The sequence below is a fragment of the Garra rufa genome, chromosome 17, assembly GCF_049309525.1.
Source record: "Garra rufa chromosome 17, GarRuf1.0, whole genome shotgun sequence".
In the NCBI taxonomy this organism is placed as follows: Eukaryota; Metazoa; Chordata; class Actinopteri; order Cypriniformes; family Cyprinidae; genus Garra; species Garra rufa.
This window is the reverse complement of record NC_133377.1, coordinates 5327179-5355160: the sequence shown is the minus strand read 5'-3', so window position 1 is coordinate 5355160 and position 27982 is coordinate 5327179. Positions and strand designations below refer to the sequence as shown.

Here is a 27982-nt window from a genome sequence, read left to right as displayed (position 1 = left end):
TTTAATAAAAATTTTTACAAAAAAAGCACAATTACTGAGCATTTGCCATTATGTAATTTAATTACAAAAGATAATATGCCAAAAAAAAAAAAAAACTTGGTTGCTACACTTTTACTATAATAAAACCATGGTTAATTTTCATAATGGAATGCTTGGACAATTTAATAATAATAATAATAAAAAAAAACTAAAAAAAGCACAATTATTGAACATTTGCCATTATGTAATTTAATTACAAAAGATAATATGCCAAAAAAAAACCTTGGTTGCTACACTTTTACTATAATAAAACCATGGTTTATTTTCATAATGGAATGCTTGGACAATTTAATAATAATAATAAAAAAAAAAAAAACTAAAAAAAAGCACAATTATTGAACATTTGCCATTATGTAATTTAATTACAAAAGATAATATGCCAAAAAAAATAAACTTGGTTGCTACACTTTTACTATAGTAAAACCATATTTAATTTTTGGAAGGGAATGCTTGCACAATTTAATGAAAATGAACTAAAAAGCACAATTACTGAACATTTTGCCATTATGTAATTTAATTAGAAAAGATAATACACCAAAAAACCTTGGTTGCTACACTTTTACTATAATAAAATCATGGTTAGTTTTTGTAAGGGAATGCTTGGACAATTTAATAATAATAATAATAATAATAAAAAAAACAAAAAAAAGCACAATTATTGAACATTTGCCATTATGTAATTTAATTACAAAAGATAATATGCCAAAAAAAACCTTGGTTGCTACACTTTTACTATAATAAAATCATAGTTTTTGTAAGGGAATGCTTGGACAATTTAATAATAATAATAATAAAAAAAAAAACTAAAAAAGCACAATTATTGAACATTTGCCACTATGTAATTTAATTACAAAAGATAATATGCCAAAAAAAACTTGGTTGCTACACTTTTACTATAATAAAACCATGGTTAATTTTCATAATGGAATGCTTGGACAATTTAATAATAACCCCCCCCCCCCCCCCCCTAAAAAAGCACAATTATTGAACATTTGCCATTATGTAATTTAATTACAAAAGATAATATGCCAAAAAAAAAAAAAAAAAAAAACTTGGTTGCTACACTTTTACTGTGTAGGAATGCGGAACAAAGCACCCAAACAGAAGTGTTCACATTTCTGTTAATCAAAAAGAATCCTCCTCCCAGCCATAAAATTTTAACATGACCATCACATGATAATCACCAGACGCTAATTGTATGGACCGCTTTTGTCGAGATCTGCGTCTTACGCATCCAGAGAGAAGAAAACGCTCTCTGTCTCAAAGCACCTAAGAAACAAACCTCCAGTCTTCTGAAATAAAGCTGGCATGGCACATGATGCGTCCAGCGTGACTCACATGGTTTTTCGGACTTCCTGTCCCCCTCTCCCCTGACATTCCAAAACACCCCGTCTCTCAATAGAGATACGTACACTGCAGAGACAATCTTTAAGAAACAATCAGCTTATAAACAGTATCATATGTTTTCATTTATATGCTCGATGTGTTTTATGTGATCGTTGGAGTTTAATCTATGCATTTATATGCCTTTAGCAGTGACAAATGTTTTAGCATGCAAGCAATTTACCATGGGGTAATATGCGATGAAATATCATGATGGATGCAGTTTGTCTGAATGAATGAGAAAATGATTGTGTATACTTTGTTATACTTTCTTTTTTATACTTTAAATAGTTTATTGAAGTTAATAACAAAAATTGCAGAGAAATCCATATCCTAATAAGTTACGTACCAGAAGGAATTACAGGACGAAAAGGGGGTGGCGTGACCCGCCCCTTCAGCAATGCCATTGGATCCCAGCATCGTGGGACGTGCCCTAGCGGCCCGTTTAAAACTTCATGTTCCTAACAGAACGGAGCGAACTAAGCGAACTCAGCAAGAACTCAGCGAACTCAGAGCTCTCAGCTCTCGCCTCACGCCTTTCGCCTCTTGTGGTTTGAGTGCTTTTCCATCTGCGCTCGACCACTCGACCAAGCACGCAACGGTGCCATCAAAACTCTACAGAACTGAAGTTTCGTGACTGCCGAACTTTTCCAAGTCTCGCAACGCCGACTCAAAAGAACTTCCAGCGCATCAACCTGCGTAACCAGGCAACCGAAAGATCGGCTCCAGGAAACCACTCCTCCACGTCGAGGGATTTCCCAAACTACGTCATCGACCAGCAACCAACCAGAACTTTCGCTCAGACGAGCCCCCGGAACCCCCGTTCCCGGCACAAACGCAAGTAACAAGATCTCTGTTTACTTCGCTGAAACTGGTGCAAAATACTCCCTAAGTAGTTAAAAGCTAAGTCTCTGCTTTTGTGATTTTCTAAGGTTGCGATCTAAGAACTAGTTAAGGTACTAGAACATTTGGGGTTCTTTTCAACTCAGTAATTGCTCATCCCCGGAACTGTATGAGTGTGAGTGTGAATGTGTGTGTGTGTGTGTGTGTGTGTGTTTATTTGTGTTTTAGTAGAGATTAGTGTTGTGTCTTAGAGTAGTTCAATAAATCATTGTTTCATTAAAAGAAGTGTCTTGACTTTATGTTCACAAAGTTCTATCTGTGTTTAGATCAAGCTACCTCAGCTTTAAAATTTCCTAACGTAATATTTTGGTTTATTTGTGATCTGGGCCAGGAACATAATATAAACCCTTTTGAGTTAATACATTATGCTGAATTGACCACTTTGCTGGACGAATGGTTAAGAAGTGTAATCTATTAATTCTGAATCAATTTAATCAAGTTTCGAATCTTTCGATTCGATTCCTTATTTGAATCATTATAAATTTGAGCTAATTAATTCCTTACAGATGGTGGAGAGTATAACGCGAACACATCTAACTATTTGAACATAAAACAAGTCATTCTATATGGTATTTGTTCTATTTTATCCGGTAGAAATAGTTCAAAGACAGAGAAACAGTTTATTGTGTACTGTATGCTTTATTGTGGCTGCCAGTCTGGAATGAATGAAAGCATAACTTTGAGTTGTTGTGTAAAGAATTTAAACTGCAGTAAAGTTTTAGAAATTGAGACAAAGAAAAAAAGAAAAACGAGCGTGTTCCTTGTTTTTCCTCTCTGTCAAAAGGCCTTGCAGCTAGTGTTTTACACTGCGTGTTCCAGAGTGGAAACTTAAGCTGACTCCCGGTTTAAGATCTTTGGGCTCGCGACCTAATGCTCTTTTACCAAGTATTCACTTAAAACTAACGTTAGTGAAGTTAAGACGTGGCGCTCAGCGCGAGCACCCACACGTTGCTTTATGGGAGAAATTTTGAGATCTTAAAATTGTGTGGCTGAGTCCATATGTGCTGTGGTGTTGTTTAAACAGACAAGCACAGAATTAAGGTCCGCCGAGACCTGTGAAATATGTTGTATTAATCGCAGTAAATCTGTGGATAAATGTGCCTCACTCTAACGAGTTGGGACGGTTCTAAAAGATAAGAATCTAAATAGTGCTTATTTGCTTTGCAATTCCGAAATGTCCTGTCATTTCATGCATTGTATTTAAGACTGCTGAACCACACGCTGGTGGTTGCCATAGAAACGCTGTGACCCAGGAAATCCTAACATACCTTTTCCGGGGCAGAGTTTCGTATATAGCTAACCTAGCTAAAGCTAACGCGTGTGCATTGAAGCCTATGTAAAACCATTAGCCTTGAAAAATAGCAGTTAGCACGCAATCGGTTAGGGTGATCCATTGTGTTTGAACTCAGTGTGTGTAACGTTGTTTGGGTGACTCAATCACAAGCTTTGAACTTTAACGATCATTCTGCAAACTTCTTTACTTCATATCTCTGTACACTATTCCTCGTATTTCTTCCCTCCTCCCATGTGACAGGAATATTGACAATTTTAAAGTTAAATCTCTTTTTGATGCGATTGTAACAAACCATTAAAGCCCTATCATAAATCTCAAATTAAAACATTTTATTGTTTCGATTTAAGGCTCTCTCCTTTTTGACTGTTTGCATTGCCAGTTTAAACTGTTACAAGCTTTATAATCAAGTACTATTTTCAAGCTGATTAATTTGAATACTTTGATCAATCTTAATAAATAATCACATCTCCTTGCCACACCGCAATTTCTGTGATTGATTTAACATTGATTATTTGTAGTCAATTTTAAGGAGGCATCATTTTAATTTGGTCACCAACTTTCATTGCCAAGGTGATAATTTATGTTAAACATTTTTTTATTTGGAAATTTTAATCTCTAATTTAAACTTCTGATTTCAATTAAAAAATTTTTGATTTTAATTGAACATTTTAATTTTAAGTTTAATCATAATCACATTTCCCCTTTTCAGACGGCAATGATACACGTTGAATAGAGAAATTATAATTTCCTTGACCAATTTTTAATGAAAACTTCTAAATTATAACCAGGAACAATCATTATTGATTTGAAAACGACTCCTTTTTACAATCAATAGTTGTTCCTTTTCCCATACCTCAATGGTTTGTGTTGATCCATTTGATTACAACTGCTGACTAAACTTTAACAAAGCGTTACAGTTTTAGTTCTCCCACAATCATTACTGAATTGAAACATCAATTTTAATTGCAAACCAAGGCTTTAATTGTAATTGTAATAATCAAGTCTTGTCATATTCCCTGACTTGGGAGCGAAACCTCATTTCCAATTGGCTGTCTCTCTCCTCACTCTCTCTTTTTCACCTAGCTGTCCTCCTCTTGATTTGACTACTGCTGCTATTTCCTCGATTGTGCCTGTGAGAATCATAAAAGCAGAGAATTTTGGTTGTTTAAAAGACATTTAATCAATGTTCAATGTTCATACAACTTGAAAACGCCAATTAAACTTGTGCCTAACTCTCATTTTCCCCTCTCATCGTGGAACCCTACAGCCAAGGTCCCAACGAATCCAGCGAGGACTGATAGGCGCCAGTCGTGAACCCGTTTCCAGAAACGCTCTGATTGGTGTACAGTGTCAATCCTACCAGCTGCAAAGCCAATACTGTCATTGTATATTCCCTCATCCCGGAGGGGATTATAATAACAATCATAGTCCTGGCGTGTTGGAATTCCCATTTCTGAGCACCGTATCTAGAAGCATACATCAAGTGAAAAAAAAAAAAAACTTGACTGTACTCATTCTGGGGCCAGAAAGGTGTATTTCACTTTCCCTCTCTCTCCCAATCTCTCTCTTTCTACCTTCTGCCCAAAGTGTTCCTTTTGTTGTTGTCTCTTTTCTCTCTTCTCTTTAGAAAAAGGGGGAAGCAGCCGACGACTACGCCGTTCTTTGCTGTGGGTGTTTGTTCCTCTTTCCTCTCTCTATTCTAGCTACAACACCCGTGGTTACCCCCTCGCCTCCTCCATAGCGACGCTAGCTGGAGGCGTGCACACCAGTGAACCACCTGCGGGGAGAACCACACTCACCTCAACACAACACACCCAAAACCCACTTACACCCGACACCACCACACTCACACCACTGTTTTGGTTTTGTTTGTTTGTTTTGTTTGTTTGTTCTTCTTTCTACAGGTCTGTGTCAGTCAGTGGTCTGGTCTTTCCTCACGGCATCAAAACATGCCTCGCCCAACAGACCCCGTTGGTCACTGGGAGGACTTGGAAATCTGGCTAAGCGCCGTGACGGACAGCCTCTTACCCAAAGCCGCCGAAGCTGTCAAACACCAGACACAAGACCAACTGGACAACAACATAACAGGCATCATGAAACATGATCCAGGTCAGAGCTACGGACACAAAGAGCTAGCAAAGATCACTGGCTCCCTGAGTCACACCCTCATCGCCTCCCTCAAACGGAGCGACAGACGCTTCGCCTATCTCCAGCAGGAGCTGAAACGCGCACAGCAACGCATCGAGCAGCTAGAGCTGGAGGATCAAGATCAACGGGAAGGGTCCAACGAGACGGATCCCAGAGCAACTGAGGAGATTGCTAGACTACAAGAAACTCTTGCTAACAACACACAAGAAATGGAGCAAGCAAAGTCAGCCCGCGCCGAACTCAGCGGCGAGTTACAGTACGTCGAGCAGCTACTGGAAAAGGCAAGGCTGGACTTCAGAGACAAGAACAGCAGAATTAAAGCCCTCGAAACACATCTGAACGAGGCAAGAACTGAGATAAGTTACCTCACTCAACAACTTGAAGACATGAAAGAGGAATTGGACAGTGTCAAAAATGAACTTAGACATGCTTATGAACTGCGCCCTGAGCCAACCAGGACGCAACGGGCCCCGCCCTCACCCCTGCCAAGCAGGCCCGGGTCCCATGTTCCTGAAACGTCACGTGAGAAAAAGGGGGAGGGAGCGACTCAGAAACCCTCGCCAGCTCCTTCTGAAGAAACCTACCTCACACCCAAGCTACGAGAACTCCCCAAGGCCAGCCATAACCCATCACATGGCATGGACCTCAAAGACCTTGACAAGCTGACCCGAAACATCAGCAAATTCACCCCGAGTGTGCCAGATGGTCAAGACGTCCACTCTTACTTGAATGATGTTGATTTTCACTTAGAAATGAGACCCAACGTTACTGACAAAGACAGACTTTATGTGCTGCGAACGACATCCAGCCCTGAAGTGCGGAGCTTCCTGGACCGACAGCCTTCTCACACAAAGAATGACTACCAATCGCTCCGCCAAGCCCTCATCAAGGAATTTGCAGTCCCGGAATCAGAGCAAGGACTGGTGGCCGCCCTGGAGACAAAACAGGGTCGTCATGAATCCTCCCAGGCATACTATAGCCGGCTTAGAGAAGCATACTTCGGAGCTCGCAATGAACCTGACATGGAGCAGGACATGCACTTTAAGACTCTCTTTCTGAGAAATCTCCATCCTGCGGTAAGCCACCACCTTGGCGTCCTTGCATGCCCACAAACAATGACGTCTCAACAGCTGCGAGACCTGGCCCACAAAGCCTACAGCAAGCAAAAGATGGCATCAGAAAAGGGCACCAAGTCTACTGCAGTTCTTGATTTTAACACACAATGTCAAGAAATGACCCTAGAGGGCGCCCAACACCAAGAAAGCTTCAAGCCACCTCCTAGAGAATGGAGACCATCCTCATTCAACAGAGAACGTGACTTTCACTTTGGCGCCCGACCTACACAAAGAAACGACCGCTGGGATGGACCACGCGGACGACAACACTCACCTGAACGCTACTGGGAAAAATCCTGGTACCATCCAAGACCTTGTGAGAATCGATGGGAGAGATCATGGAGCCAGCCAACCTCATCAGGAAATTCAGGAAATGGCTCGTGGGAATCTAATGCAACCAGTCGGACAAATCGACGAAAGAACTTACAAAGATCCCACACTGATCAAGCTCAAGCTGAATCTACACATGAAGAAGAGACATTGCCGTGTTTTGATTCACAAGAACTGATGAAAATGATGATGCAAGAGTTCTTCAAACGCAAAAAGGAGGATAGGAAGTGGGAAAAGAAAGAGAAACCCACTGCGGCCTGACTAGCGGCCAGACAAGAAGGCAACGACCACCTGGTCCAACAAACCACACAGAACAGCACCTCTTCTCCTTACCCCAAGAACACTGTAACTGTCATAACTTCAGATGGACAAGAAAGCTTCTTTAAACATCCAGAGCAAGAGACAGAAACTGACTCAACACATGACACGTCAGATCACAGAAGCTTCCAACAAACACCTGCTGATATAACAACTCAATCACCTGAAAGTGCTGTCCTGGTCGTCTGCCACTCCTCTGAAGAACTCAGAATCAGTCCTGAACTCGTACCTATCTCATCTCAAACTCCAGCCCCTCAACTCCTAGGCGATCTCACTGAGAAAGGTACAACGAGAAAGTTTTACCTTCCCATCACCATCGAGGGTCATGTCAAAGTGGAAGCTCTTCTAGACACAGGAGCCGACATCACTCTAATGTCAACTGAACTCCTTGAGAAAATTCAAAGAACGATAACTGATGGAACTTTCAAACTCCAAAGGTGCGAACTGAACCTGCAAGCATACTCAAACATGGGCCTACAGCTGAAACATGTGGCCCCAATTCACCTAACAGTGGGACCGATGAATCTCATCCACCCAGTCTACATCTCACCTCTAAACAACTATCCGCTCCTCATAGGAAAAGATCTGCTAAATCGCTTCAAACCCTTGATAGACTTTAAGCACCTGAAGTTGTGGACGCAAGTCCGTGAGCCATTGCCCTTCCAGTCAGTAGTCCCCAATGAGTCGCAGTGTCAAGCCACAGACGTTGCCTTCAATTTGCTTAGTGACGATGCAGTGTCAAAGTCAAGGCCAAGCTCAAGTTCAACGCCAAGCAGCAAAGAACAAGGCCCTTCCCTCTGCTCACTGCAAGCGTGGGACTCAGGTCCCCCTCAACTCAGAACTGCCATAAATGTCCAAGACACTTTAGTATCTGTCGCAGTGCTAGCCCCTGGGCAGGAAAACCCAGCCGGCAACCTGAATCTCTTCAAAGCAACGAAGCACAGACACCAAAGCCTACCAAAGGACACCAGACTCAAGAAAGCAGATCACCAAGGACTTAAAGAAATTCTACATGAGTACAGGGACTCTTTTGCAAAGGACGTCCCGGACTGTGGCCCAATGAAACTGATGCCCACAGTCCATGACTGCCCAGACAATCACCAGGGCAATCTGTAAACGGGCGTGGTCCGGCTCAACAGCGACCCTTGCCCATCACAACCATTCAATACATTTCATGCCCTCCCACCCATCCCAATGGCTACAGCTCTTACCCGCCACCAACATACCATTGGTATGCAACACCCCTCCTCCTCCCACATCAGCAGACCTACCCATTTCTGCTCACATCTTCGAACTTCACTCTCCTACGAGATCTCACTCGACTAATCCACGTCTTCAGACCTCCGCACCCTCCAATCCATTAAAAACATGCTGCATCTGCAAAACGGTGCCCTCACATATGTCTCTGAGCCCCTAACTGCGCAAAAGCTTGTAGTCCCTCAGAGCCAAAGGGGGATGAGGCTTAGGCATGCACACGATGCACCATGCGCAGTGCACTGTGGTGCCAAAACCACCTACTACCCATTCAAACAGGTGGCACAGTGGCCTGGCATACAACAAGATGTGGCAGATTACATAGAAGGATGCCTGATGTATTGCCAGTTTCAACCAAGAAACCCAAGCCACCGAGCACATTTGGATGTAAAGCCCCATGCTAGCCATCTCCTTCGCACAAGGAACTCAGTGTCGGAAACAAAGTGTGGTATTACGGTTTCGCCATCCTTGGCAGAACACTCCCTATCGCCAGTCGGAGAAAGTCCTTACCCCACTGAAAGGAATCCCACAAGTTCTCGCCTGTTACGGACCGAACCAGAATCGAACAAGGGCGCAGCGAGCCAGTTCTTCGATGGGTTCACCAAAAGCAGATAAAGAGACATTGGGGTTCCAACTAACAGAAAAAGGGGGAAGACCAAACCCACTGACACAGACCGACAACTCCTGACCCCGCCTCACATTAACATGATTTCTATCCTTCTAGGTAAACACACAGCTAACCTCCCAAACACAACACAAATCACCTAAACATTCTCCTCTGCCGCACTGCTAGGTCCAACCTCCGCCCAGCAGAGAGGAGCTGTTCCACACATGTGACACTTGTCCTTACTGTCTAACCTCATTCAGTGTCATTGTGTCTCTTTGTGTTTTCCTTTCTCTCTCTTTTCCTATGTGTCCCTTCCTTCTTGCCCTTATCAGAAACTTACCTAACTTTTCTTTGAAGTCTAGGCCGCTTAAGATGGGATTGACTCAGTACACCAAATTAGTTGCAAATCACTACCAGAAATTTTGTTAACGATTTGAGCAACCCCGCCAAACCATGATCTTCGTGGCTAACTGTCCCGTTGTTATTTTCTATCTCCAGGTAGATGTTATGATTCGCCGCCCTATTTCTCTGCGTAATCAGGATTATCAAATAGCTAACCGCAAAGTCTACCTCTAAAGGTGTATGGCCGATTCGACCCTATGATGTTTTCCAGACCAAACTACACCCTATCAGCCCCCAAAAGTCTTGGGCCGACACCCGTCAGACACGGGAAGCCCTTGCCCACATGCAGGCAGATGTGAACCACATGCTGCGCTAATTACAGAAAATGATCGTAACCCAGGCTGAATTAAGCGGGTACAACCGGCGTCCCAAACGATTATTGGGCGCTCTGCTGGGGCTGGTGCGGCTGTAGGCACTCTGTTTAACATTCTAAACCTAGCCACCTTAAAACGACATGCGAACAAACTCCAAGCTGAATTACGATTTAGCAACGTCATAAATCTTAACGAACGGTTCACAGTCATACCAAAACGGTTACGCTCAAACACAACGCCTAGTTACTCCCATGGCCCATGCGCTACGAGAAAGAGACTCCTCAATGGATAGCCCACCTTGAATACGATCCCATGCACTATCTGACGTAGCACCTGATCGAGCACACGTCTACATCGCCTCGTTGAACTCCCGATACTCCGGTCAATCAAAACCACCAAATTAACAATAATTCTCACCGATGCGGCCCTACGTTATTGCAAGTGCCTCTAACTGTACCAGGCCAAATAACTAAATCCCTGCACCAGAATTCAGCTAGTGATGGAGATTTTGTTTGTGTCTTGTGCGTGTTTTGTTCTCTCTCTCTGCTTCTTGTTCCAGTGCCTGCCGATGTTCACACCAGAAACATCGCCAGCCAAAAGGGGGAATGTGTAGGAATGCGGAACAAAGCACCCAAACAGAAGTGTTCACATTTCTGTTAATCAAAAAGAATCCTCCTCCCAGCCATAAAATTTTAACATGACCATCACATGATAATCACCAGACGCTAATTGTATGGACCGCTTTTGTCGAGATCTGCGTCTTACGCATCCAGAGAGAAGAAAACGCTCTCTGTCTCAAAGCACCTAAGAAACAAACCTCCAGTCTTCTGAAATAAAGCTGGCATGGCACATGATGCGTCCAGCGTGACTCACATGGTTTTTCGGACTTCCTGTCCCCCTCTCCCCTGACATTCCAAAACACCCCGTCTCTCAATAGAGATACGTACACTGCAGAGACAATCTTTAAGAAACAATCAGCTTATAAACAGTATCATATGTTTTCATTTATATGCTCGATGTGTTTTATGTGATCGTTGGAGTTTAATCTATGCATTTATATGCCTTTAGCAGTGACAAATGTTTTAGCATGCAAGCAATTTACCATGGGGTAATATGCGATGAAATATCATGATGGATGCAGTTTGTCTGAATGAATGAGAAAATGATTGTGTATACTTTGTTATACTTTCTTTTTTATACTTTAAATAGTTTATTGAAGTTAATAACAAAAATTGCAGAGAAATCCATATCCTAATAAGTTACGTACCAGAAGGAATTACAGGACGAAAAGGGGGTGGCGTGACCCGCCCCTTCAGCAATGCCATTGGATCCCAGCATCGTGGGACGTGCCCTAGCGGCCCGTTTAAAACTTCATGTTCCTAACAGAACGGAGCGAACTAAGCGAACTCAGCAAGAACTCAGCGAACTCAGAGCTCTCAGCTCTCGCCTCACGCCTTTCGCCTCTTGTGGTTTGAGTGCTTTTCCATCTGCGCTCGACCACTCGACCAAGCACGCAACGGTGCCATCAAAACTCTACAGAACTGAAGTTTCGTGACTGCCGAACTTTTCCAAGTCTCGCAACGCCGACTCAAAAGAACTTCCAGCGCATCAACCTGCGTAACCAGGCAACCGAAAGATCGGCTCCAGGAAACCACTCCTCCACGTCGAGGGATTTCCCAAACTACGTCATCGACCAGCAACCAACCAGAACTTTCGCTCAGACGAGCCCCCGGAACCCCCGTTCCCGGCACAAACGCAAGTAACAAGATCTCTGTTTACTTCGCTGAAACTGGTGCAAAATACTCCCTAAGTAGTTAAAAGCTAAGTCTCTGCTTTTGTGATTTTCTAAGGTTGCGATCTAAGAACTAGTTAAGGTACTAGAACATTTGGGGTTCTTTTCAACTCAGTAATTGCTCATCCCCGGAACTGTATGAGTGTGAGTGTGAATGTGTGTGTGTGTGTGTGTGTGTGTGTGTGTGTGTGTGTTTATTTGTGTTTTAGTAGAGATTAGTGTTGTGTCTTAGAGTAGTTCAATAAATCATTGTTTCATTAAAAGAAGTGTCTTGACTTTATGTTCACAAAGTTCTATCTGTGTTTAGATCAAGCTACCTCAGCTTTAAAATTTCCTAACGTAATATTTTGGTTTATTTGTGATCTGGGCCAGGAACATAATATAAACCCTTTTGAGTTAATACATTATGCTGAATTGACCACTTTGCTGGACGAATGGTTAAGAAGTGTAATCTATTAATTCTGAATCAATTTAATCAAGTTCCGAATCTTTCGATTCGATTCCTTATTTGAATCATTATAAATTTGAGCTAATTAATCCTTACAACTATAATAAAACCATGGTTAATTTTCATAATGGAATGCTTGGACAATTTAATAATAAAAAAAAAAACTAAAACAAAGCACAATTATTGAACATTTTCCATTATGTAATTTAATTACAAAAGATAATATGCCAAAAAAATAAACTTGGTTGCTACACTTTTACTATAATAAAACCATTTTTAATTTTTGGAAGGGAATGCTTGCACAATTTAATGAAAATGAACTAAAAAGCACAATTACTGAACATTCTGCCATTATGTAATTTAATTAGAAAAGATAATACACCAAAAAACCTTGGTTGCTACACTTTTACTATAATAAAACCATGGTTAATTTGGTAAGGGAATGCTTGGACAATTTAATAAAAAAAAATGTACTAAAAAAAAGCACAATTACTGAACATTTTGCCATTATGTAAGTTAATTACAGGCTATATGAATTATTTAGATAATGGAACTAATGAAATTGTGTTATTTTGTTATACAGTAATGACCAACAGCTCTCCTCTCATGTTGCACAGTCAAAAATTGTTAGAAATGTATCAGGCATTAAAAACAGTACAATGCCACATCCGATAATTATGTAAAAATAAATTTTATTGCCACTTTCAGCAGAGGAAATACAGTAAACTCAAAAAAAAAAAATGAAAAGAAAAATGAAACAGTGAGGGAACATTAGCATTGACATCAAGTGAAATCTGCTTTCATTCAAACAGTAGTAGCTAAAGCTATTGCAACAGCAAGCTGTGCGCTCAAGCCCTCGACGCATACACTCACAAAACCATAACACAACAGCTTTCCTATTAAGGAGGACATTAATTTACATTTTAATGAGGTTTGAACAATAAATGCAGTTGAATTTCACTGAGCTTCTGTCGGAGATGAAATACAAGGCGATGAATGTTAATTCAACCTTTTCATGTGATATCTCTGTGCAAAGAAAGAAATTCTCAAGGAGTGATCACCAATGCCCAGGGTCAAATACTGTAACGGTGGTCATTAGACAAACAAAGCAAGAGAACAACAGCCATTCATTTCTGTGACTGAATACAGAAAACAGAAATAACAAAAGTATTATTTTTGAATATTTGTTATAGATAATTCTGATAAATAGAAACCACAAAACAGCCTTAAATATATCTGTATCATTATGGCTTTAGGAGTTTATGCGGTATTTGTCAAGTAACATGTTTAACATGTTAAAAACAATCTTACCGAAACATTTCAGTTGTGCTTGTGAGGCATATACTTGTAACCTTTTGTACCCGGTACATTCCTCAAAATGTGCTCTTCTGATGGATTTAAGCCCCTGCTTTCGATTACAATTCTCAACGTCATAGAAAATATTGCAAAAATAGGTCGGGCGATCTACAAAACTGCTTTTAATAAGCGTAAATTCACATTTGAGAGCTTTCAACACAGGATGTGTAAACGTCAAAAAGCGAGGCAAGCGTCAGGTGCATTAGCATATTGAAGGAAAGGTTCCCTTAAGCACAAATACTGTAGAACTCCATTAATACGTTGTTAAAAGATGATACTTATCAATAAAACATCTTTCTAAATGTAAAATGCCAACTATATATGGTATATATATATATAAAAAAATTCATAGTGAATATCCCCCTCAGTAATAACAAATCCTGACTGTAACATATCGTGAACAGATATTTAGTACAACGTTAATACAATCTGTTCTCAGTATTTAAAAATAAAACAGCAAAATGGGGGTGAAATCAGAATCTTACCTTAGTGAGGAGAAATGAAAAATAAATAAAACAAATGATATTACAGTCACATGACTCAGTAGTACAGTAACAATAGGCACAGAAGCGAGTTCAGATCACAGAGCAAATATACTTCCAGTCTTCATTTATGTAAAAACCAAAAATTCACAGTAATGCATCACGCTTCTCTGACTGAATATAGTGTGAAAGTGCATTTTCAGATACTCTGATGCTTGTTGTAAGATCCCACGTGCTCAGGCATTAGTACCGTGTTAATGCAATTGTTCACTAGATATATTTTCTCCTGACCGCTGAAGGCAAGCGAGCGATGTATAAATCAGCAGTCCACCGTCCAGTCTTTTACTTTCCCAGAGGTTACAGAAATCTCACTCTGTCCAGGTCAAACAACTCAAGCAGGGAGCATTAAAACAGTCCCTTATAATCCCTGAAACGGAACGGCACGTACAAAGGAAAAAAAAAAAAATCCCAGGACAAAATTAAAATAGGATTTGCTGTCTATTTACATGCCTCCAACAGTGCAACTGCAATCTGCAAATAACTAACTTCCAATATTAACACTCTTACTGTTCAATCAGCAGTTGTTGACTCTTGCCTACTGTGACACGTGCAAACATCCTGCAGGAAAGGAGACTCTGTGATGAAGGTCTCAAGATATGGGCCTAAATCGAAGGCCAAGTCTCATTTTCCCCTTTGTTAGCAGGTGGTGTGCATTTCACATCTGAAGTGTGCAGGGTCACGGGGGTGATAATGAGTCGTTTTTCTAAAACGAAGTGGTAACAGCGTTACCGCGGCGAGTCCCCAGCCGCACCATCTCCCTCGGCACTGTGTCCAATTGCTCGTACGCCAGCCGCCCGTCTTCACCTGAGGACAGAAACACACACAGACACGCTCTGTAAGACAAAGGAACACCGGAGTTTTTAGGTAGTTTATAAGCATTGAGACAATGTACATGTTACACAGCCTTTCTTTATGACCTGCGCAAATAAAATACTGCATGTCCACAGAGAACAAACCCATAATTTCCAAATAAATCATGTATTTTAGATTCTTTGACTTTAAAGGAACACTCCACTTTTTTTGGAAATAGACTCATTCTCCAACCCCCCTCACTTTTAGCATAGCTTAGCATACATCATTGAATCCTATTAGACCAATAGCATCGCGTTCAAAAATGACCAGAGAGTTTCGGTATTTGTCCTATTTAAAACTTGACTCTTCTGTAGTTATATCGTGTACTAAGACCGGCGGAAAATGTAAAGCTGTGATTTTCTAGGCCGATAAGATTAGGAACTACACTTCCATTCCTGGCGTAATAGTCAAGGAAGTTTGCTGCCGTAATATGGACGCAGCAGCGGAGTAATATCACGCAGGGCCTGAAATTAGTTCCCAGCTGGGTAACTTTCAGGAACTTTCTTTGAATTTGCGTCCATATTATGGCAACAAACTTCCTTTACATTTTCCGGCGGACTTAGTACACGATATAACTACAGAAGAGTCAAGTTTTAAATAGGACAAATATCGAAACTCGTTGAACGCGATGCTATATTGGTCGCATAGGATTCAATGATCTATGCTAAGCTGTGCTAAAAGTGATATCGCCAGAACAGGAGAATGGTTGAATGGATTTCAAAACGGTAAAACTCAACTTATTAACTCAGGGGGAGTTGGAGAATGAGCCTATTTCCAAAAAAAGTGGAGTAATTAGCAAAGTCTAAATCACATGACAAAGATGTACCTGTGGGAACGTTTTTGCAAGACACGAAATACGCACCACCATAGACGTTTTGTGGCATATTGATGTGAAAAGTCCACTGTGTGGCGCTCAAAGAGTGCTTGTTTTTTTTCCCCAGAAGAGATACATATCAGTGTTGCCAAGTGAGCTACTTTATCCACTGGAATACTATAGACCTTTTTCCTGAGTAAACGATGAGTGCCCCATTACAAATTCTAACGTCAGATTTAATGCTTTTCTGTTCCGGTTTCCATAGGAACCCATTCAAATAGCGTCCATCTGTTTTTAATGTAGCTAACGTCCGTTGCTTCGTGTCATCTACACTCATTAAAGTGAGGCACTGACAAATGACGGTCATTGCGACATTGCCAAGTGATGGCGCTATGGAGCCATGTGCTTTTTAAAAACATTTTAATAGGTTTAACATTAGTTTATTAGCTCGGAATATACCCTAATTTGACTAGAAACAATGCAGACCGGAAATGCAAAGCATTCTTTCAGTTAAGAGTCGGAATTACTTCCGTGTTCAGGAAAAACGGAAAAACTTGAAATGTCAGTTGTGTGGCGCTGTAATTATAATGCTCCGTTACGTTTTGAAAAAATGCAACATCCGCACTGAATGTGATGTAAAAACGCAATCGGAAGCATGTCATTTTAGCTTGTTTTTCGATCTCTCATCTTTCATCGTGAGTCATGTTTTTGATGGGATTCAGCTGAGCTTGCTCGGGAAACAGAAAGCTAAACATATGGAGCTGTAATCATAACCGTGTATGAAAACAATTGCAAGTGCTTGCTGTTTTACCGCCTCTAGTGTTAATTTCTGTTGTAAACTGCAGTGATATGCACTTATTGGTACGTATTTCTTGTCTTGCGAAAAAGTTCCCACAGGTACGTTTTCATCATGGGATCAGGTTGAATAATAGTGTGTTTAGAGAAAGGCAATTAACAGATTGTGTTGATATTGAAACCTTTATACTGAATGTGTTACATTATATTTTTAGTCTCTTTTTCAGTTTTATTAAATAACAAAGTGTGAAATATGTTTGGACTCTTATTTTGAAATATCTTTGCTCTCCTATTCCCAGCTGCTCATTCGAAAATTTGGAGATAAAATTTGCACTCCTATATCTATCTACAACATATTACAATATAAACAGCAAGAGTAAACATTGCCATAATTCATAATTTACTAAATGTGTGCTGTTCATTGATTTTTAACTGCTCAACGTTCAGCAGCCTTTTGAAGTTTAATAATCACATTAGGTTGCATTGTGATTACTGTTTTCTGTCCCCAAATTTAAAATATGATAATTTTTATGACCTTGCATTTGATAAAACATAATTTGACACATTTTAAGGGGATAGTTCACTTCACCCAAATTTTAAAATGAACTCTCAAGCCTACCTAGATGTATATGATTTTTTATTTTCTTTCAGACGAATACAATTAGAGTTATATTAAAAAATGTCCTAGCTTTTCCAAGCTTTACAATGGTCGTGAATGGGTGTTGAGTCCAAAAAAGTGAATCCATTATAAAAAGTATGGCTGCGGGGGGTTATTAAAGGCCTTCTAAAGTGAATCAATGGATTTGTGTAAGAAAAAAATCCATATTTAAAACTTTATAAACCGTGATTTCTAGTTTATGCTAACTTTCGTAAACACATTAATGAGAGAAATGCATTCCAGCGGATGATGCAGGATGTAGGTGTGAGAAGTGATGAATGTGAAAGCGCAGAGGAGAGATCAAAACAAAACACTGTTCACAAATTAGAAGGACAAAAAGAGGATTTGTAAGGAAAAATGTCAGAGAATTTCAATATAAGCCAAGAGGAGACTGGTTTTACTTTGCTGTAAACAAAACTTGGTTTTTGTGAGACTAGCATATTCTCACCAGAGCTTACGCTACGCCTATTTTTTATTTTTTTTCCTTTGTCATCCACTGGAATGCCACTCTCTTGTGAACAGGTTTACAACGGTTAGTGGAAGCTAGAGATTATGGATTATTTAAATTTTAAATATGGATATTGTTCTTACACAAATGCATCGATTCATTTCAGAAGGCCTTTATTAACCCCCTGGGGCCACGTGGAGCACTTTTTATGATGGATAGACGCACTTTTTTGGGCTTCAAAATCTCAACAGCCACTGACTACCATTTTAAAGCTTGGAAGAGCCAGGACATTTTTTAATATAACTCAACTGTATTTGTCTGAAAGAAGCAAGTCATATACACCTAAAATGGCTTAAAGGTGAGTAAATCATGGTGTAATTTTCATTTTTGGGTACTATCCCTTTAAGACGTTTTAAGGACCCGTAGGGATCCTGGTGCAAGCATAATCCTAAAAGTTAATCATACAGTTGTTCTAGAAAAACAGACCAAAAGTAATAAAAGTGATAAAATGTTGTCAAGAATGGGATCTCAGTCAGCTTTACACTAATTTGCAGAAAAAGCATAAGCTGACTAATTGTGCAGAGGATGTGTCATTCGTGTGACTGGATGTTTTACCCAAAGTAAGAAGGGTTTCTATGGCAATCTGGCGGAGATCTTCATCGGCTGAGTCACACAGTAACACCACAGCATCAATGCTTTCCACAGCCTGAAAATAACCAGAGACAGACATAGAGGCTTAATAAAAAGTCTTGTAAACAACAGATAAGATTTAATCTTCAGTTTAACTGACGTGTGATCCAATCAAAGAGTCAAACCAACCTGCAGGCAGCTCAAAGCAGCACATGCAACTCTTGATCTATCTACTTCTGATAAGGCTTGTGTGTAACAATCAACAGCCTGTTGAAGACAAACATGAAATAAACAACCTCTTTAACAACCTCAAACTTTTGAATGTTAGTTTATATACAGTCAAACCAAAATCTATTCAGACACCTTCAACATTTCTCACATTATCACGGTTTATTTGCTATAGTTTAGGAAATGTTACTAAAATATGACAAGAACTCACAGTTAAACTATGTCTGAACAAATTCTGAATAATCTGTATAATCACAAATGAATTACAGTTAAACCAAAGTTTATTCAGACACCTTCAACATTTCTCACATTATTTTCCTCACAGTTTATTCTCTATAGTTTCAAAAATGGTAATAAAATATGACAAGACAAGAACTCAAGAGTTAAACTTAGTCAGAACAAATTCATCTTGATAATGTCAGATAACTTTGATAGAAAGGTATGTAACAAAACATGGTCAGGTCAGTTTCAAATAAAAAAATTTGTCCCAAATTTTACTGGTAGTATAAACTACACTGTATGAAGAATTTTTGGGAGTAATATGTCACAGATTACTGTATTTTGCTATCCTCACTTACATAAATGAACAATAGTGTCCTGCACTCATTAGTAAAAAATATATAAAAAAAAAAATGTCTGTAAATGTGTCTGAATAATTTTAGGTTTGACTGTACATTTAAACCCAGCCAGACCAACCTCTTAATCAATTCCACCAATTGTCAACCAAAGGCTGTAGAATCTAGATAAAAGACTGACCTTTGACCTGAAGTGTTCGTGTGAGGCAGCAGAGGACAAGAAGGCTGTAGCGGCCTTCATCATGTCCGGGTCCTCAGAGGTCAACAGCGCAGCCATGGCCCACAAGGTTTGAGGGCGAGGCTGAAGACACACGATGGAAACTTCCTGTAGTTCCTTCATACAACGTTCTGTGTCCCCACAGCTCAGGGCCTCTTCAAGCATGACTGGTTTAGACACAAAAGAGAGTTTTACACTATGCTACAACTGTGCTCATAACCTATAAAGCTTTAAACTCATTATTGAATCAATGCGTCTTACCCTCTTTGGCTAAATCCAGAAGGTGTTGCTCCATATCTGTGACATCGTGTTCAACAGTGTAGTGGTGGAACTGAAACACAGTGAGGACATCCTGTGCAAGAGGGGACAGTGATGGACACAAGGTTGAGGCCAGCTCGCTCTTGTCCATCATCTCATTCACCACCATCCTGATCACTGGACACACAAGTAAACACAGGCAGATGTTACATTCACTGTTGATGTTTGCTCCCACAGATTAATGTTGCTGTTATTGTCACTACCTGAGTCAGGAGAATGAGGCAGAGTCTGTTGCAGTGGTAAGGCAAAGCTAAGATGCATGTGCTTTAACACTCGGTCCAGTGTAGTATGGAACAAACCACCACTGCAGTCTGACCACAGAGACATCAGCGATGGACGCTCCACTAGCCCAGGCAATACTGTTTAGGGAACCAAGAGAGGTTATTTAATTTCAAACAGAACTTTTCACCACACCTAAAGAGTGAATTGAGAAAATTTATCAGTCAGAAATAAAGTTGAAGTTAAAAGTTTACACACCTTGCAGAATCTGCAAAATAACAGGGATCATACAAAATGAATGTTATTTTTTATTTATTTAGTACTGACCAGAATTAAACATTTCACATAAGACATTTACATATAGCGCAAATGAGAATATTTATAAAAATGACCCTGTTCAAAAGTTTTCATACACTTGATTCTTAATACTATAATAGTTGTTCATGAGTCCTAAACAGTTAAACCGTCTGCTGTTCATCAGGAAAATCCTTAAGGGCCCACAAATTCTTGTTTTTAGCCTTTTGTGTATTTGAACCCTTTCCAACAATGACTGTATGATTTTGAAAACCATCTTGTCACACTTCATATCCAACTATTACAGAAGGTTCAAACGCTCACTGATGCTTCAGAAGGAAAAACAATCTGTTAAAAGCCAGGGGTGAAAACTTTTGAACAGAAAGAAGATGTGTACATTTTTCTTATTTTGCCTAAATACCGTATTTTTTTTACATTTAGTACTGCACAGTACTAAATAAATAATAACATACATTTTGTATAATCCCTCTTATTTTGGTAAAATAATTAACATTTTTTAAATTCTACAAGGTGTATGTAAACTTTTGACTTCAACTGTATTTCTTAGTGACATAAAATTTATTTCACATTATAACTATAGTCATTATGTCACTTGTATTTCTTGGTTTAACAAAATATATTTTCAATGGTGGCTTAGTTTATACAATATCACACATAAATGCCATAATTAAAACAAATATTATGCCATAAATCTTTAAAAAACAAGATTTTAAGTAAATGTGAGAAGTCAAAATTCTTCCACAAAAAGGTTAGTGAACTAGAACACCTCACAACAAAATATTAAAGATATACTTACCATCAGAGATTAAAATGCAGCTGCCTGGTCTGTCAAAGTTTTTCTCACTGAGCTCCTCCAGCAGAAGTGTTTGAGTTGTTAGTTTGTGCAGGTATGTCTTGTTCTGTGACTGGCTTCCTCCTGAGGTCAACAACTGCATTCCATACATAGAGAAACTTCAGCATTTTATGTCAACAAAACACAATGACACCGTTCAATCTGTTGATGCTGTGAATATGCAGTTGAATGACTATGTTCGGTGTAACAGACAAAGAAATCACACTATTGCACATTCTGAGAAAGAGAATCACCTGAACAAGATGATTGCAGTATTGTAGATGAACAATGATGGCCACATCTAGGTTCTCGTTTCCTGTAGTAAGAGGCAACGGGCTGCCAGCCACACTGTTCCCGACACCAGTGTCTTCTGTGAGGGCTTCACTCAGATGGCCTCTTGCTTCTGGATGTTGACCTGACCTGTTAAACATGCGAGACAAACCGTCACCACCAGATGGCGCTACATAATCACAACTACCGAGGCCATATAGTCAAGTTCCTCAGAGAAACCTGATCACCAAAGGGTTTAATGTCCAACTCACCCGATTCTCTCTGACTCCATGTCAAAGAAGACGGCACGTGAGAGAGCAGCAGCATCATCTCCTGTGTCATCGTCATCAAAGTCAGAGGTGTTGAGAAAGTCGAAACTTTCCAGAGCGCTCTCCACGGTCAAACTGAGGCTTGACGAACGGCTTCTATGAGCAGGTACCCGACACTGAGAAGAGAGAACAATCTTCATTTAAAACTGAGATCAGAAAAGTCAAGTCAAAGACAAGAAAGAGACCTGAAGAAGGTCTTTGAAAATCAAATGAACTAAGTTACATGATATCAAGACCACAGAGAACTCATTCACCTTAAGCAAGTCTTCAAATCTCATAACCTCCTGTTCCAAGTCCTGCAGCTCCCCGCAGCGCTGGCCCAAGCTCTCCAGCCGCAGGAGCAGGGACTGAATGGCCTCCTCCAGGCTGCTCTCCTGGAAGGTCCTACTGCTCTCTCCAGACCAGCTCACAGTCCCAGCCTCGGGCAGCATGTCAGAAGAGGTGAGCCTCCTCACCAGCTGCCTGGTCAGACTGCCTTCTTCCCCATCCAGCTCGACTGGCTTCAGCTCCATGGCTTCATCAGGCATATTGGACTCCAGGAACACCACATCCTCTGGTCCCACTGCAGACAGCTGACTTTCGGAGCACAGCGAGAGAGCTGCGGAGCCTGTGCCGTGCCCCTGGGCATCAGCCGGGTCCCACTCCAGGTCTGGATCGCTGACGCTGACACTGACACTGCCGCAGTCTTCCTCCACACACTCTTCCTCAACCAGCTGATCCTCAGAGGCTGGAGGTGGTTCAGAGGTAGTGTCCGTCTCAGGAGGCGTGACAGTGATCTCTGGGTTTGATTGGATGGGGACGGGGCTTGAGGTCGGCGTGTCAGAGAAGGTGAAGGACAGGCGCTTACATTCAGCCACACCGCAGCCTCCGTTTTCAAACACGTCGTCTTGTAATGTGGACTATGTGATGGAAAAAGAGAGAAAATGTGGTAAATATGGCTCTCTGATCAGCACTATTATCTATATAGTGCGCTATATAATATTTTCTGTCTAAAAATTCAGCACACTTAAGAGCAGTAGAATGGTTCAAAATTGGTTTAACACAGGGGTTCACAAATGTTTTATCAGCCAAAACCTTTCGACCTAAAGTAACCCATAAAATTCTAAGATAAAATTTATATATTTTAACAATAAGTTTGCATTTCTTTATTGACTGCCTTTCAATTGTTTGTTTTTTTCCTATCAATTACATTGTTTAAAAGGATGCATTCAATTGAGCAAATGTGACAGTATGGACATTGTTACACAAGTTTTCTATTTCAAATGATGTTTTTTTAAACTTTTTTTAAACAGAGAACCCTGATTAAAAACCATTGACCATCAGATACACTATGAATCAAAGGATTTTGGACTTTAAGTAAGATTTTAAATGTTTTGTAAGGACATCTCTTCTGCTCACCAAACCTGCATTTATTTGTACAGCACAAGCTGTAATATTGTGAAATATTTTTACTATTTAAAATAACTGATTTTTATTTAAAAATATTTTAAAATGTAATTTATTTCAGTGATCAAAGCTACATTTTCAGCATCATTACTCCAGTCTTCAGTGTCACATGATCCTTCAGAAATTATTCTATGTTAGTTTTCTGTCCAAAAAACATTTATTATTATTGTCAATATTTAAAACAGTTGAATACATTTTTTAGGATTATTTGATGAATAGAAAGATGCAAAGATCAAATTTATCTGAAATAAAAAAGCTTTTGTAACATAATACACTATACCATTTAAAAGCGAGTCAGTATTTTTTAAAATTTAATTAATACTTTTATTTAGCAAGGATACATTAAATTGATCAAATGTGACAATAAAGACATTTATAATGTTACAAAAGATTTCTATTTCCAGATAAATGCTGTTCTTCTGAACTTTCTAGTCATCAAAGAAACCTGAAAAAAAATGCAAACAGCAAAAAATGCTTTTTTTTAACCTAATAATAATAGTAAATCATTTTTTAATATTATAATGATTTCTGAAGGATCATGTGACTGGAGTAATGATGCTAAAAGTTCAGCTTTGAAATTACAGGAATAAATGAAATTTTAAAATAAATTCAAATAGAAAACAGTAAAAAATATTTCAAGTTCAAGGTTTTGCTCTACTTTTGAAATAAATGCAGGCTTGGTGTGCAGAAGAGACTTCTTTAAAAAACGTTAAAAATGTTATGGTTCAAAAACTTTTGACTGGTAGTGTACATACTGAACATAAAACTGAAAAGCAGTTGAACAACCTTTGTTTATAATGTGTGTGAAGAAATGAGAGTTAAAGCAGAAAATGCAAGCAAAGAAAAGATCCACACGCAGATGTTCACTCAGAAGGGCAGGGCACTCAGTGACTCACGTAGACTTCCAGACTGGACCTGGATCGAGGTCTCAGTGCAGCCAGATCGCCAAAAGAGCGACTGCGTCTGAGTTTCTCTAAGAGTGTGTCTCTGAGCGTGTGCAAGAACGAGAGACGTTGGCCCTCCCACCGTCGTGGATGCCACTTCTTTGCCATCAACACACACACATATACACAACAACCATGATGCACATAGTACCACAGGGGGATACAATTAATTAGACACAACAGCACAGACTAAACATGAACATTCACACACAAGATACAAGTGCTGTCATATTCAATAATACACACAAAATGACAAACACTGAACAGGGAACATCTACAGCAGACTCAGTAGCATTAATATTTAGCTTAGTACTGAGGTGTGACAGTGTGACCGTGATGTAACACCTGATTGCAAAACCTCAATATCCTGTATGATACTGAATGTACATCCTTGTGAAAATTATGTGTGCCTAACTGTACTGAATGTGCCCATCAAATCTTATAATTGCTTATAAATGCTATTAAACAGTTGTAATTGCAGATTATATAAAATTATTAAAAATAAAGGCCACTTACACTTACACTATGTTTAATGTCTCGGTTACGTATTGTAACCCTCGTTCCCTGAAGGAGGGAACGGAGACGTCTCGTCGAGACCAACGAATTGGGATATCGCCTGGATAGACCAATCTACTTCGTGTGTAAACTAAACGAGCCAATGAACATTGGCATGCATGATTGCAGCCAGCAGCGGCTGATCACAGCGTGAGCATATAATGAGCAGCAGGTGCCATGCATAGACAGGTTTTCGCTCAGGAGCCGAGCAAGGCCCGGCCGTACAGCGGCGGTACAGGAGCCGAGGCGACGGGACGAGACGTCTCCGTTCCATCCTTCAGAGAACGAGGGTTACAATACGTAACCGAGACGTTCCCTCTCAGTCGGTCTCTTCGACGTCTCGTCGAGACCGACGAATTGGGATCCCTAACAAAACGCCACGGCTGCTGCCCCTTCCAGTGTCTTGAGTGAGCTTCCTGGGCCCCTTTTCTGGCTTCGGCCAGGGCTCGGATCAAGGAATACCAGTCACCGTATAACATAGCACCACCTACTTCAGTGAGGCCGGAGCACTGGGAATGTGTGGAGCTCACGTCCTTTCTGTAGGAGGTTCGGAGCAATACACATATAACTCAATTCAGGATATATGGAAGATTGGAGGTGGTTGAACCCTCGTGAGATGATAGAAGGTCTACCGGGGAAACACACAGCCTCTAGGGCACATTATGGAATATATAAGAGATGCAGTTAAGTATCTATATGGAGCCTGACCCTCTACCGGTTCTGAAGGATTCATCGAGTGAGGGCCTGACACCGGATGCTCCGCTACGTCAGGCTGTCAAGCTCAGTGGAGGAACTCGACAGAGTTACTCTAGGGATACTCTGGAGCAGTATAGCAAGCCGACCCGAGCCCTCTCTGTGTTTCTACCTGTTTAAGGTGAGAACACAGGAGGAAACTGGCTCTACACGAAGGCTATAGAACCTAGTGAACGTGTTAGGGGTCGCCCAGCCCGCAGCTCTACAAATGTCATTTAGCGAGGCGCCACGAGCCAACGCCCAGGAGGATGCAACACTTCTAGTTGAGTGTGCTCTCAACCTGAGGGGGCAGGGCACACCCTGAACCTGATAGGCCAGGGTAATGGCATCCACCATCCAGTGGGCCATCCTCTGCTTGGAGACGGCATTCCCCTTCTGCCTGCCTCCATGACACACAAAGAGCTGGTCTGAGGTCACCTAGAACACCTTGTCGGTTGATGTACGCAACGGTCGAAATGTTGTTGGTACGGACCAGCACGTGCTTGCCTCGTAGGTGCCCTTTGAGTCGGAGCAGGGCAAGATGTACTGCAAGCAACTCGAGGCAGCTGATGCGCCAAGTTAGCTGGGGGCCCGTCCAAACCCCTGAAACTGCCTGGCCGTTGTACGTGGCTCCCCAACCGGTGGTGGAGGCATCCGTGTGTACCACAGCATACCTGGAGACCTGTTCCATGGGTACTCCTGCCCGTAGGAATGAGAGGTCTGACCACGGGATGAAGGTTTGGCGGCTGGCCGGTGTTACTTGAACCTGGTAAGAGCCGCGTAGCCACGCTCTCCTCGGGACTTGGCCATGAAGCCAGTGTTGAAGCAGTCTCATATGGAGCAGCCCTAGCGGTGTAACCACTGCTGCTGCTGCCATATGCCCCAGGAGCCTCTGAAACTGTTTCAGTGGGACCGCCGACCTGCTCCTGAATGTATTCAGGCAGTTCAACACTGACTGAGCACGTTCCTGCGTGAGGCGTGCTGTCTGAGTGACCGAGTCCAGTTCCATACCGAGAAAAGAGATCCTCTGCGTAGGAGTGAGTTTGCTCTTTTCCCAGTTGACCCGGAGCCAGCAAGATGGGCTTGGAAGCTCTGTCCAGGCTCCCAGGTAGTGTACAAGGGGCACGAGGGGGACCACCGACGTACCCGCGGGGGAGCAGCGATATGGGGCGCAGGGACCCCGCCCGGGCGTCTCGTAGCCAGTCTGAAGCGGGGTCAGAGCGTCTGTGTGTTGTGTGTGCGAGACGCTTACCTGCATATGAGCCGATGGTGCGTGAGTAGTCCATTTCGCAGCACTCTCGAACCGCCCATCGTCACTCGCTAGCGAGGGGGGAGGGTGGGTGAGGCGCAGGGATGACCCGCGCGCTCCCCGCCATCCCCTCTGGGGACCCAGGGATAGAGAAATTTGCTCTTTTGTCAAGTATTTGGTGCGGTGGCTGCTGTGGAGCGGGGGCGGAGGCAGGGGGCCGCCCTCGGCGACGAGCAGACTGAGGTGCCGCCGGTGACCGGGTGGAGGCAGCAGCTGCACGCCGGGGCGGCGGAGAACTGCTGGGCAAAGTTTTCCACCACGTCGCCGAAGAGGCCGGTCTGGGACACCAGAGCGTTGAGGAACCTGGTCTTATCGCAGTCCCTCATATCAGCCAGACACAGCCAGAGATGGCGTTCCTGGACCACCATAGTGGACATGGCACGACCCAGAGACCGTGCAGTCACCTTCGTCGCACGTAGCGCGAGGTCCGTGGCGATACGAAGTTCACGGAGAACTTCTGGGTCATGACCACCCTTGTACAGGTCCTTCAGTGCCTAAGCCTGATGAACCTGTAGTAACGCCATGGCGTGTAAGGCGGAACCAGCGGCACCACAGGCCGAGTAGGCACTGCCGATCAGAGCCGACGAGTGCCTACAGGCCCGGGAAGGGAGCGACGGGCTGCCCCGCCAAGTGGAAGCAGTGCCGGGACACAGCTGCATCGCGACAGTGCGCTCCACCGGCGGGACGCCCGTAAAGCCCCGCGCTGGCCCGCCATCAAGGGTGGTGAGGGAGGAGGTCCCACTCAAATGGTTTTGGGCAGTGAAAGGTGCCGTCCACGTCCGGGTGAGCTCTTCATGCACTTCCGGGAAGAAAGGCACTGGGGTGGGACGCTGAGAACCAGCGCAGGCCACCCCGAGATACCAATCATCCAGCCGGGAGGGGTCGGGACGTGATGGAGGATTCCATTCAAGCCCTACCCTCTCGGCGGCCCGGGCAAGCATAGCCATCATCTCCGGGTCAGTATCAGGCACCGCTGACCGCCCAGCGGACGACAGTGCGCCGTCATCCTCCCCAGAAAGGTCTGGCTCTCCCTCCGATGCCGCGACCGACATCTGTCCATCGGGGGGAGCCCCAAAGGTAACGGGCGGTACCCCTAGAGGAGGTCCAACCCGCTCCCCTGAAAGCTCCAGTGGCAACGGAGCGTCGGTGGAAGGAGGAGCCCCCACCGATGGAAGCGCCAATGGAATTCCTCGCCGTCACCGTCAGACCGGCCAGCCCCCTGCTTCCAGAAGTTACGCCCACCCCGGCATT

The 27982-nt window shown here is 42.0% G+C and overlaps 1 protein-coding gene across 1 annotated transcript in view; it reads right to left on the bottom strand.

The window, feature by feature from the left end:
• Window positions 1-13050: 13050 nt before the first annotated feature.
• Window positions 13051-27982, bottom strand: part of ripor2 (RHO family interacting cell polarization regulator 2) — a 74518-nt gene continuing 59586 nt past the window's right edge. The window contains exons 12-21 of the mRNA XM_073822414.1: window positions 22000-22644; window positions 21689-21861; window positions 21401-21566; window positions 21111-21243; window positions 19984-20139; window positions 19724-19897; window positions 19427-19629; window positions 18632-18709; window positions 18428-18518; window positions 13051-15049 (exon numbers count right to left, since the gene is read on the bottom strand). Coding sequence (XP_073678515.1) covers window positions 14949-15049; window positions 18428-18518; window positions 18632-18709; window positions 19427-19629; window positions 19724-19897; window positions 19984-20139; window positions 21111-21243; window positions 21401-21566; window positions 21689-21861; window positions 22000-22644 — 1920 coding nt within the window. The 3' untranslated portion in view covers window positions 13051-14948. The remainder of the gene's footprint in view (window positions 15050-18427; window positions 18519-18631; window positions 18710-19426; window positions 19630-19723; window positions 19898-19983; window positions 20140-21110; window positions 21244-21400; window positions 21567-21688; window positions 21862-21999; window positions 22645-27982) is intronic.